This window comes from Pistacia vera, unplaced genomic scaffold (assembly GCF_008641045.1).
Source record: "Pistacia vera cultivar Batoury unplaced genomic scaffold, PisVer_v2 Contig192, whole genome shotgun sequence".
NCBI lineage: Eukaryota > Viridiplantae > Streptophyta > Magnoliopsida > Sapindales > Anacardiaceae > Pistacia > Pistacia vera.
The window spans coordinates 290,326-302,386 of NW_022195993.1; the positions used below are offsets into that span (position 1 = coordinate 290,326).

A 12,061-nucleotide genomic window follows, 5' to 3' on the forward strand; every position below is an offset into this window, starting at 1 on the left:
ATTATAACAAATCACGTTCATTTTAGGCTTATACTGGATAGATTCTAGTAGTTGTATCTCCAGATTCTCCACCCATTTAAGTAACACATAAAACAAACTCTTTGTTCTTGACCTTCTTTCTTTATCTTGTCCTTTCTGAAAATAATAATAATAAATTGGAAATTCCTGGCCAAGTCTTCTCATATTGCATTGCACCACGAAATCGTTTAACTCTTTATAGTAAAATTACCAATAAATGTTAAAAATTCCACATATAATATGTGGAAATCTCAAAGCAATCATCATTTTGTTCCACTATTTACCAAAAAATTTAAGCTATATATCTATAACTTAACTGTCCAAAAACAAATGAACAACTTTAGCACAGAAAACATGTGTAAATCAATCTAACTTCTACAATTCAATCTTATTATCTCGATCTATCATTTTCTCTTCTTTCATCAAGAAGAGAAGCCCCGGAATTTGAGTACTTGAGTTTAGTTTGGTGAACATGGTACTTGGGTGAAATAACCACCAATATTATAATACCACTGAGCAAGGCTAACCCCAGTCCTGAATCGTTAACAACCATGGATTTTGGACACCGTTTAGATACACTTCTCTTGCTTTGTAAAAATGCCAGTTTCTCTAAAAGACATGTTTCTGCAGTTGCCAGTTCCCACGGCCAACCCATATGTATAAAGACCAAGAAAAATGTGTCATGACAATACACTAATTCTTGATGCACTCACCTCCCCTCGATGCCAAAACCTCAAGAAGCCCACTATTCACTGCAATTTCAATCAAAGTAACTGCAACATTATTATAGTATTCTCTCCAGTGTTATGTAATACCAAAACTAATCTTAATATCTGTATACACAAAATTTGTTGTACAATAAAACTTTGTTTGCTGCTTCTGGATTTCTTCTCTTTCAGTAAGTTATTTGCAATTGTCATTTTCAACAACCAAATTTCACAAAATCTCAGACTTCAATTATTCAGTACACTCCAACAATATGTATGCACACCAAACACATAATTAGCTTCCGATTATCTAGTAACTTTAAAGATCAAATTTAAGTTAGATGTGATTTTAACACTCCCAACCTGTGATATTTGCAAGACTTGGAACTGAATTTGATGAGTCTATGGACTAAAAATCAGGCATTTCTAGCTCAAATTAATATAATTTTGAAATTGAAAACCCTAGAAGGTGAAAATTTGAGAAAGCTAGTTCTCTATACCTATAAAAACAATAGATCTCTTCTTTGCAATCACCAATTGAACAATAAATAAATGAAATAGAACAATTAAGATTGAAACTAACAGAAGTCATAGAGAAAGATGATATCCAGATATAATAAAGTCACAATTTTTCAATTTAAGAAACAACACAAAAGCATAGTACAGTTTAGTCACTTGGGTGGTTTCAGGATTCATGGTAAAGATTGCTTCTTGCAAATTACCAAGAAAGGAATCCATGACTAGAGCACCTGATACCATTATAACACCAATCATACTAAAATTTGGTGAAGTTTGTGCACCTATTAAGGTAAAAAGGATCAACCCCACAACTAAAAGTATTGCAGATACATATTCATGAACTGGGTACTTTCGTTTAAGGCCCGATATGAATGCGCCCATGATCATTATAGGCAAAACCTGAGATGACAAAATAAATTTCCAATTATAGCCAAATTGATCCCATTTACTTGATTCACATAGAAAGAGTCAATGAGCTAATTTGAGTCATTTACACCATTACAGATTAAGAGAGCCAATTTGACTATCAAACATAAACTGATTTTTCAACATGAAATTAAAAAAAGTAACGGAGTTGAATATTTACCTTTGTGGATTTGAACATGAGTTGTGCTGGATAGTTAAGAAAAGCCAAAGACCCTTTGGTAAGTCCATGAGAACCCATTAAAACTGCAGAGAGCTTCACACAAGTCTTCCATGGATTCACCATCTATTTAGTGGTGAAACCTTGAAGATAAATGAGAACAATACAGATAAATCTTTGAACAAATGTGAAGTAACAACCGTAACTGGGAAAATAAAAGGTATCCATTGATCAAATTTACAAACTAATCCTTGAAATTCCAGATCACAAATTGACAAATACTTAAAGAAAATCATTAAAATGTTACCAAATACAACAGCACTTATATGCAAATTATACTTGAATTAGAGCCTGTTGTATACATATTCTTGCAAATTACATAATAATCAGTTTACAATCATGCAGAAAAATAATTAATTATTGAAAAAGTTAATTCTCAACTCTGTTTGGCGGCTGAGAAACTTGAGAAAAAAAAATATGTATTTTCAGTACATATCTTTTCCCTAAGATGTATTCCTCAAATTTCTTTGCAAGAAAAACATATTTCACAAAACTAAAAACGCATATCTTTCAACCGCTGTATCGACATTACTTAAAAACGGAATGAAAAATAACATAAAACTCCAAGTTCCATTTTTCTTTCCTTGGTAGTCAATTTTCTCTAAGATCAAACAAAATCTAATAAAACTAAAAATGAATTATCCACTTACAGCTTCATCAGTTTCTCCAGGGAATGTAATCTTCTGTCTATTTTGCATACCCTTCTCAACTACTAATTCCAACACCTTCTTCTCTTGAACAACCTTCTCATCTTTACACATTGTGCAGCGATCCTTGTCGCTAATAGTTTCTCCAGCCCAATTGATCCATCCTTCTTCACTAACCTCTTCCTAGGTTCCAGTACCTTCAAATAAAGCAATCACACATAAATTAACAAATCATAAAGACAATGTCTGGTTGAATAAAGCTACTAGCTTTACATTATAACTGACACAATAAGGGTACCAAGTCCCCACCAGTGGCCTCAAAAGTGATAAATCTATGCCTTTACCAAAATTAAAGACAACCATCAATTACCAAATATGAAATCAATAGCAAAAACTAGAGATAAACCTATCAGGACCATACAAATCATTATACAAAAAAAACTAAACACAACCATAAAAAAGAAACAACTTCTTGGCATGATTCTCAGCACAAATTAAAAAATGAAAACCCTAAGAGAAAATTGATCAACAAAACCAATCCAGAAACCAAAATTGGAAAAAGATTAAAACTTTCTATCGAATTAAAACGGGCCTGGTGGCTGCTGTGAATTGGAATCCATGGGCGATTGAATGAATTATTGAGGTATGTGATATCTCTGGCCTTGCCTCACGCCCACCTATGAAACCTGATATGCTCAGAGAACTCTGAAGAAAAAAAATTATCATAATAATCATCATAATTATCACAAAACAACGATTGAATCAATTTCCACAAAAAACCCATGAAGCAAAGATCAATGCAGAAACAAATCAGGAAGCAAGTAGGTACCTCCTTTACAATGGCGGTGGCTGCGTTTTAAAAGGCATCGAGAAGTGGCTGAGACTGAAGCAAGAGACCTTCACATCTCTTCTTCAACAAATTATCTTCTCTTAATTTCTTTCTGATCTCCATCAAATTGTCCTCTCTCCGCCGACGAGCCTCCTCCGCATCGACGCCGCTCTTGTACCCCTTCTTTCTCACCTTCGTTTGAGTGCTAGGCCTCAACAACATGTCTTTGTTTGGGAAGGACTGCAAATGACAGAGAAAGCAGCAATCACACATAAAAACCAAGAAAAATAATTAAAAAAAGCAAAGAGAAATTGAGAAAACTTAAGTCTCCCTGATTCATTTAAGATGTGGAGAAGCAAAACCAATGACGACTCTTTTTAGCCTATTTGGAGCGTTTGTATTTGAATATGAATGTTAAGCGTCTGTGTTTATGCGAAATTAATGTGAATGTGAAGAGTCGGTGTTTATATAAAGAGAATAACTCTAAATCTTTATATCTTTTCACGTAGGCCTTTGGAATGCCAATTCTGGTGAATGTGAAGGGACTAATAAATTTGAAACGTTTATATGTGAACGTGAATGCGAATAGTATGTGTTTATGTGAAAATTAATCTAAATTTTAATGGCAGAACAACTTACACCCACCCAAAGTTTGTCGGAAAGACAGTTTGGTACCCCAAAGGTTTAGAAATGACAAACAGCTACTTTCCGTTTAGATCTGTTAGTGAATTTCATCTACATTAACAGAAAAGTCTAAAACGCTCTTATTATTTTCTTCTTTCTCCTTCTATTTTCTTCGTCCCTTTCCTTCTACACATCTCCTCCAAGATTTCAGCTTTTCCCAAATTATCATGGAAGAAAGTATAACTATTTGGCTGCATGTAAATGTGTAACTCACCTTTAAGCTTTAAGTGTTTAAGCTTCAGACCTCTTTCATATGAAATTTCGTTGGTGTCTTTTGACGTACTTGCATCTCAAAAACAAGATTAGATTATTTTTAGAATGTACTGCAGATGAAGTACATGACATATGTTGATGTGTGATTTTGACACCAACTAAATGCACGTGTGAAATGCTGAGCTGACCTAGAAGACACACGTGAATGGGGGATGAAGAATGTAAATAGTGGTAAGACAATGTTTAAAGTGGTTCGGATGCTTAAACAAACAAATCATATGTCCACTGATATTGTATTTATATTTGAAGGATCAGGTCGCGGCTTATCGAGCTGACTTTGGAGTATTGAGAATACAAATGAGAGAGAGAGAGTGAGCTATTACAGAGAAGATAGCTAATCAAGAGTAAAAATGAGCGAATCCCCCAAACGGGAGAAAAGCTCTCTATTTATAGTGGGATACATTGAGGTAATAATTACTGAATCCGTAAAAAGGGGCCAAGTACCGTGCAAATCCTTCTTTGCATCCCGTTATTCACCTACTCGCGTGATTTCCTCGTTTCATGCAAGGATTGGACACGTGGATGGCCTCCAGCCTCTCAACAGTCTGGCGCGCACCCACTGCACTGGCAGGAGCATGCTGCTCACACCAGCATGCGACGTAGCCGCGCCTAAATGGCTGTAGGATCTGCCTAGACTCTGACCACTTGCGCTGACTGGGCTCTGCGTCAGCCCTACTTTTCCAAGCATAACAGCATGTTATTAAATTGGCACATCAGGATAGCATGCAAAAGCCTGAGTCTAAACTTAAACTAACAATAGCACAACATTGTTTTACGTTTAGAAAAGCTTTACTCCAACAACGATCATCCAATCTAAACCCCACCACTATTTATGCTTTGCCTTCATTCTTTAATATAATTACTACCGTAAAAACAAATATAATTCGATTGTGTCAGTGGCAGTGAGTAATGGAGTTGATAATGGGTTTAGAAATTAATCTTAACTTTATTCTCCAAGCCTTTTCATGCCACCATTAATCTCCTGCTTCGACCTTGACCCCAAATTAATAAAAGTGGCAATTGAAGTGGAGATTTTCTAATAATTTTGTAGGCGTTGATATTGATTAAATATGTAGTGGGAAAGTTTGGTGTGGAGTTCAGGAGGGAAATGCACAGACATTCAGCAGCGATTCGTCGGTTGTTTCATTACAAGGGGCAGTTGGATCCATTGAAGGGGGATGCCCTGAATAAGGTTGTGTGTGACACCACTCATGAAACTATATCAGATGTATTCTCCGAAGAAGGCAGGAGGGGAATTGGGACATGGTTTTGGACCGGGAAGTAAGGTTTTCAAGAACTATAGTAATTTGCTTGACAAATTGATGAAGACAAGCATGGTTGGGTGTTTAATGCTCCTGTTGATGTTAAGGTTCTTGGTTTGACTGATTACTTTGCCATTATCAAGCATCCAATAGATCTGGGAACTGTAAAATCAAGACTGAACAAAAATTGGTACAAGTCGCAATGGGGAAAGGGGAGTTTGATGGAGATGAAAAGCTGAAATCTTGGAGAAGGAGATGTATATAAAGCGGTGGAGAAGAAAATGGGAGAAGAAAAGAAGAGAAGAAATAAAATAATAAGGGCATTTTAGTCTTTTTTGTTACTATGGACGGAATTCACCCACAGATCTGAACGGAAAGTGGTTATTTGTCATTTCCAAAGTTTTTGGGTACCAAACTATCCTTACGGAAAACTTTGGGTGGGTGTAAGTCATTCTGCCAATTTTAATTAGACATCCAATGTCACAATTACATGATGTTATATGTCCAACAATATTTCACCATGTCGAAATAAAGGATGTGAATGTGAATGCTCTGTATTTATGTGAAAATTAATCAAGATTTAATTAGACCTTTGGATGCCCCAAGTGCATGATGTCACATGTCCAACAATATTCCATCAAATCCAACACATCAATCTATTCCGCATCATGACCAATAACATCCAGCCAAATGTTAAAAATCCAATTCAGCCCCAATCAAATGCAGCCACCTGTACTACAATCTTCCTACATGGCAAAATGAAGGAATTCTACCTCCTCAAAATGGCAATCATATAACTTATGCCTTAGGATTATATATATATATATACAGGGGCGGATCCAGCCCACTCATGGCCTACACTCAATTTTTTAAAAAAAAAAATTAATATATATAATTTTTGGATTTTGGCCCACCCAAACAAAAATATTAATATGTAATTAGTTTTTATTTTGGCCCACCCTAAAAAAAATTTATGGATCCGCTACTGTATATATATATTGATTAGAAGAAAAGAAAGAATATACAAAAGCCATAAAAACTCGGCCAACCTACCTCATGACAAGCGCTGGGTTAAGTGTAAAAGAATCAAGTAATCTAAAAGACTACCATCAAAAGGCTAACTAGGCAAGAGCCTATACAAAATCAAAAGATCACTATTCTCTTGTTATGCAATCTTAATACCAAGAATGTGAACAAGAGGCGCACAAATGAACAAGCCCACACAAAGCAACTAAATGATACTTTTATAAGTCTTAAAACACTTGTAAACATGAGTGGACAAGGAATTGCAAGTCCTAACACACTTGCTAATTAAAGAAATTTACTCCAAGTCCTAAAACATTTGGTTTGTAGAATGTGCGGAGTTGTGAAGACCAATCGGCCCAAGCAAGTTCAAAGAAAGAGAAGAGTCCAAACATTTCGGCCCAAGTCACTCCAAGTTCAAACACAACAAGGAAAGCTCAAGTCCACAAAAAAAGAAGCCCAAATGTTCAAAATGTCAAATTCGACTCAATTTGCATTACAAAGGGGAAAGTCCACATGATCTCTTATTAGATCCATTTGCATGATTATAAAAGCCTAAATTTTTTATACCCTTATTAGTAGACTTAATTAGGACCATTGATTAGTTTTTTATCTAATGGAAGCAAGCTTAGACAACTAATGGGGTGATTAAAGACATAGATCCTAAAATTAGGGAATTGTGTCTCTTTTACATTATATAGGCATTACCTTATTTTTTGAATAAATTACTCGTAATATTTAGCTAATTTTATTTCATTTTCTTGTATTTATAATTTACTTGTTTATCATTGTATTTGCCTATATAAGGGTGACTATTCCATTGTATCACTTAGTCTTGAAATATATGAAAATTGGTTTATCCATTTGAGAGAACTTTTGTGTTCTTTGATTATGCATTCTTTATCCAAGTCTTGGCAAGAGGATTTGATGGTGAATCAATTCAAGTTGATAGAGCAATCCTTTATACTTGAAGTGTTTCTACTTGTCTTAGTCCGAAATTGCAAGTAAGTACGAGATTGTTCTTGTTTTGTGTTTGACCAAATTTTAACTTGGATTTATGGTATGTTGTGTTGTTGAATTGGTTGGATTTGGATCACTAAAACCAACGAAAAAGATCAAAAACAAAGAAACGGCTCCTCCCCACAAGACAAGCCCTTGGGTGAGGACCAAAAAACAGAACAAAGACAACAACTCAGCATTTCCAACTTTAATAGCAAGCGGACCAAAACAACATCACTGAGGGCATTAATCAATTTGTTAAATCTTCAATAGAACATAATTTTATAGTAAAACCTTCTATCTAAAATAAGACACTCATAAAATTCATGCATTCATATGTTATTCCAGTGAACTCCAGCATTCTTTTGGGAGAATGATGACCCTTTCAACTGAGACTTTCAATGTGGTTTTGGTGTCATCTTAGATACTCGGGTTTAGTCGATCTGATAAATAACATATATTAGGTCCTTTTTTTTTTTTTTTTTCTTTTTTTCTTTTTTTAAGTATAATCATGATCAGAGGTCTGTCAGTGAAGCTGGAAATATGTAAAAAGACCTATTTGTAATTGATACTGTATTCTAGTTTGCTGCTGTGTTGCAAGTTATTAAGCTTAAAGATGGAGAAAAATATCTCCCAATCACCAGATCATGCATCCAAAATTAGGGGTGGAAAAAAAAAAACCGAAAACCGAACCAAAACTGGTCCGAAAATTTGGTTTTTTCCTATTTCAATTCGGTTTGCCATATTTTGTAAATCGAATATTCGGTTCGATTTCGGTTTTTTGAAATAACAAAAACGGTTAACCAAATCGGATTTTTAACCGGTTTAATGAATAAAAAAATAATTTTATATTTTTCAATTTTTAAAAAACTTATCCCTAGGTTTTCATGTAATTTTAAATTATTAATACTTGATGTACATTAAAATTATATGAATTCAAATTATTCAATTACAATAAATAAAACTTTAATTCAAGTTAAAAAAAACCTGGAAAAAAAAATGGGCCAAAGTGGAGGGTTTGACCAAATTGGGCCGAACAAATGCAGCTCATCATAATTAACTAGTTTAAAACCAGTTAACCGAACCCAAATTTCAGTTCGGTTTTAAACCGGTTTATAACCAAAACCGGACCGGTTTCAGTTCAATTTTTTTTTTTTCAAACCGATTCGGTTCAAGATACCGGTTAACAGGTTTTTTCCACCCCTATCCAAAATACATCAGTAGCTCTATTTCATTCATTAAGCCACACATAATAGCCGGCTTTGTACTTGCATTTGTAGTTGAAAAGTCGACATTATAATGCAAACTGAGCATCTACCATATTAAAGTTTTGTAAACTGGAACACAAACCATAATAATTACGTGATTTTATGTTATAGCATTCAGTACCAATACAGAAACCAAAAACTGCATATGAAAACAGGAAATAAAGTAACAACTATCAACAGCAAAACATGATTTCGGTAACACTGTAAACACATTTTCCCCTTTTTTCCTCAGCAAGTACCTAGGTTACAGTTGACAAAAAGAAATCTATGAAGCTCAATCCCTACTGTCCTATGCGAAGACTGGGGTCTTGTTTGAATACTTGGACTTGTCAGCCTGAATAACAAGAAAAAACGTCAATCAAGTGCTTAGAAACATTATTTTCAATCTGCATCCATTGCAAGTATTAATTTGCTATATAATACAACACACCACCCATTTTGCAAATGCTTACAAATTGGGTCAGGATTATTTTCACAATTCACAAATTGATTTTTCATAACTCATAAGCGAAGTGAACAATTCGGCATATAAAAAACAATTATGGCAGATAGCATACCCTGTGAATGAGCTTCTCAAATGCACCTGTCCCATTCTCTTGAATGTATTGCTCTGCAGCAGTAAGAATATCATCTGGCTGACTGAAAACGTCTTTCTTCCTTGGGAGATACCAAATGTTAATAGTCTGAGGGTTGACAAAGAAAGGTCTCACATAATGCTCATAAACATATGCAGCACCACTGAAGTATGGAATGACTAGCCAGCAGGTAAAAATCAGCTTAGCATATGACCAGATAGGAATCCTGCCACATAGTTTCAGAGAAATTCAAAAAGAAATAATCAGACTCATTATCCGTCTCATACAAATACTCTAAAATATAATCCAGAAGATTACAATAAAACAATCTTCAATAAAGAAAATCTATGATATAAAGTGTCCCTGCACAATTAAGTTTACCGGCCATTTTGTGGTATAGCCCAAACCTATGACAGTTCTAGATATAGCTTTATCTACAACACTGTCACTGAAACTTTATTTTCCCTTCATAGCAGTAAGAGTATAAAGGAGTTGTCAAGAATGAACCCTAAACAAAAGAAAAATACAACAGAAGCATTTGGCGAATGACTAACACAGACCACATGAATGTGAATTTGGAAATGGTTCTGTTTGTTTTCCATTAAAATTCATTTCTTGAAAAAAGCACACAACGCCAACCATCTGCAACTGCATGTTAAGAAAGTGACTCTCTTTGTTAAGAAAAAAAATCAGTTCAAGAAAAGAATATCTCTAAAGATTGCATTTTCCACAATCATAAAGTTCGAAGTTTGCAATTTGGCTTACAATAGAAATTACATTGAGTGTCAATTGTGCATGCTGTATCACCAATTTTATGTAAGTTGGTGTAAAACAAGGATTTCTAATCACAAAAGGCTTTCAAGCAACAGATTCCATTAAAGTGAACCAGAGCATGTGCATACATGTGCATTTGTGAGCATTTGAACATTGTAAAGCATTCGTTTATAACCAAGAAATTCAACAAACAAATTGCGGAAGAAACCTTAAAAAACAAGTTTACAATTACAAAATCATAAATCTCAAATTATATGTAGAAAAATTCGATGAAAACAAATTTACCATTCAATGAGTTTGGCAAAGGTGAGCTCAATGAGAGTAATCAGAGAATAGAGCACCCAGTAAGTAAGCCATTGTTGATCATCAACAGGAGACTTAGTCTCAATTGCTCTAACAGAGGCATATCTGTTAAAAGGACCCAAACCACAAAACCATCATATCATCTAGTCTGAACAATTAAACTTGTATATCAAATATTACATGTACCGACTTGCAGAATCAGAAACTAAACACAATTGAAAAACCTAAATAAAAGATAATGCCCCTTCAAAAGAAGGGAGAGAGAAGAAGTAGACGGCACTTACAGAGGGTAGACAAGACTAACCACAGGCCTACAAATCAAACCCAGAAGCTAAATTAGAATATAATGCCCAATATTTATAAGAACTTAAAAAAAAAAAAAAAAAATGAAGTCTTTTTTATTTGAATTTATAATGCCCCGTTTGTTCTAGAGTAGTTCAATATAGTATTTTTGGTGAAAATTTTTGAACTTTATGGTTCCACTAACTTCAATGCCTTAACGTTAGGTGCAAAAATATGATTTTTATACACTTATTGCTTTAGTTTATCAAAACTATTTCGTACAGTGGGTAAAGAGGACGAAGAAGAAAAATACAGCAAGCAAGAACATAAAATTTTATGAGAAATTATCTTCGCAGTTCCAGAAAACTTAGTGTGTTGTTATTAATACCTTAAAAAAATTCTGTTATAAAATATGTATATTTGCCAGATAACATCAGAAATAGATAACTGAGTAAAGTCGGAGAAAGAAGAAGAAACATACCCAGCAAGAATATCAAAGTTCTTAAGTATAACTTTTAAGAAGTTTCCAGCCCCAGATCCCATATCTGATCTTCTCAATCTCAAGCGTTTTTATTACCCTTTTATTCTTGTTTTGATCTGCAAATTTCAGCAGAAGTTTGTTTTTTTTTTTTTTTTTGTTCGTTTATTCTAGTGAGAGACTGTTGCGTTGTGTTGAGACTTGAGAGTAAGGGAAAAAGCAAACAAGTGATTAGAAAGCATTAAAGTAGTAATAAAGGGAAAAATAATTTGAGTCCCTGTTTTTTCGAGAATACAACTTTGGCCCAATAAAACCTGAAATTGATATTGTCATCCTAAACAATCAACAGAGATAAGAGGGTCATAAAATATATTTTATGAAGAAGATAAGAATAGCAAAACAATAAATTTTGATTTTACATTTTAGTCTCCTTTATTTCATTTGAATAAGGAAAGAAACGATAATTATACCGAAAAGTATGAAAACCATTAATAATAAGGTTCATTAATTAATTAGTAAGGATAAAAATGTCACTTTCCGATTTTAAAGGATCAAATATTTTTTTCCAAAAATTAGTGCCCCGAATGTAGTTTTCCCGTAGAATAAAACCTCAGATGAGGACAAAGTGAGTAGGGACAAGAAGGGAGGGTGGGCTTTGTTCAACAAATCATTACGTAATCCATCTGACTGAAAGGGACCATTTCTTTTACACGGAATTATTGAAGTCCCACACACACACACAAAATCTCTAGGAGGTTCTATTATAAAGAAAAACTA

The 12,061-nt window shown here is 34.1% G+C and overlaps 1 protein-coding gene across 1 annotated transcript; it reads right to left on the bottom strand.

The window, feature by feature from the left end:
• Window positions 1-8,956: 8,956 nt before the first annotated feature.
• On the bottom strand, window positions 8,957-11,508 carry LOC116127489 (HVA22-like protein a). Its single transcript, XM_031413151.1, has 5 exons — window positions 11,288-11,508; window positions 10,809-10,835; window positions 10,507-10,629; window positions 9,430-9,673; window positions 8,957-9,206 (listed from the first exon to the last, which is right to left on the bottom strand). Exons 1-5 carry the CDS (start codon window positions 11,347-11,349, stop codon window positions 9,162-9,164), a joined length of 501 nt encoding a protein of 166 aa, XP_031269011.1. The 5' UTR covers window positions 11,350-11,508; the 3' UTR covers window positions 8,957-9,161.
• Window positions 11,509-12,061: the final 553 nt, after the last annotated feature.

Coding starts and splice junctions, on each gene's coding strand:
- LOC116127489 (XM_031413151.1), bottom strand. CDS start 11,349: ATGGGATCTGGGGCTGGAAACTTCTTAAAAGTTATACTTAAGAACTTT. Junction 10,630..10,808: donor GTTAGTCTTGTCTACCCTCT/GTAAGTGCCGTC, acceptor TCCTTTTAACAG/ATATGCCTCTGTTAGAGCAA. Junction 9,207..9,429: donor TTGAGAAGCTCATTCACAGG/GTATGCTATCTG, acceptor CTTGTTATTCAG/GCTGACAAGTCCAAGTATTC.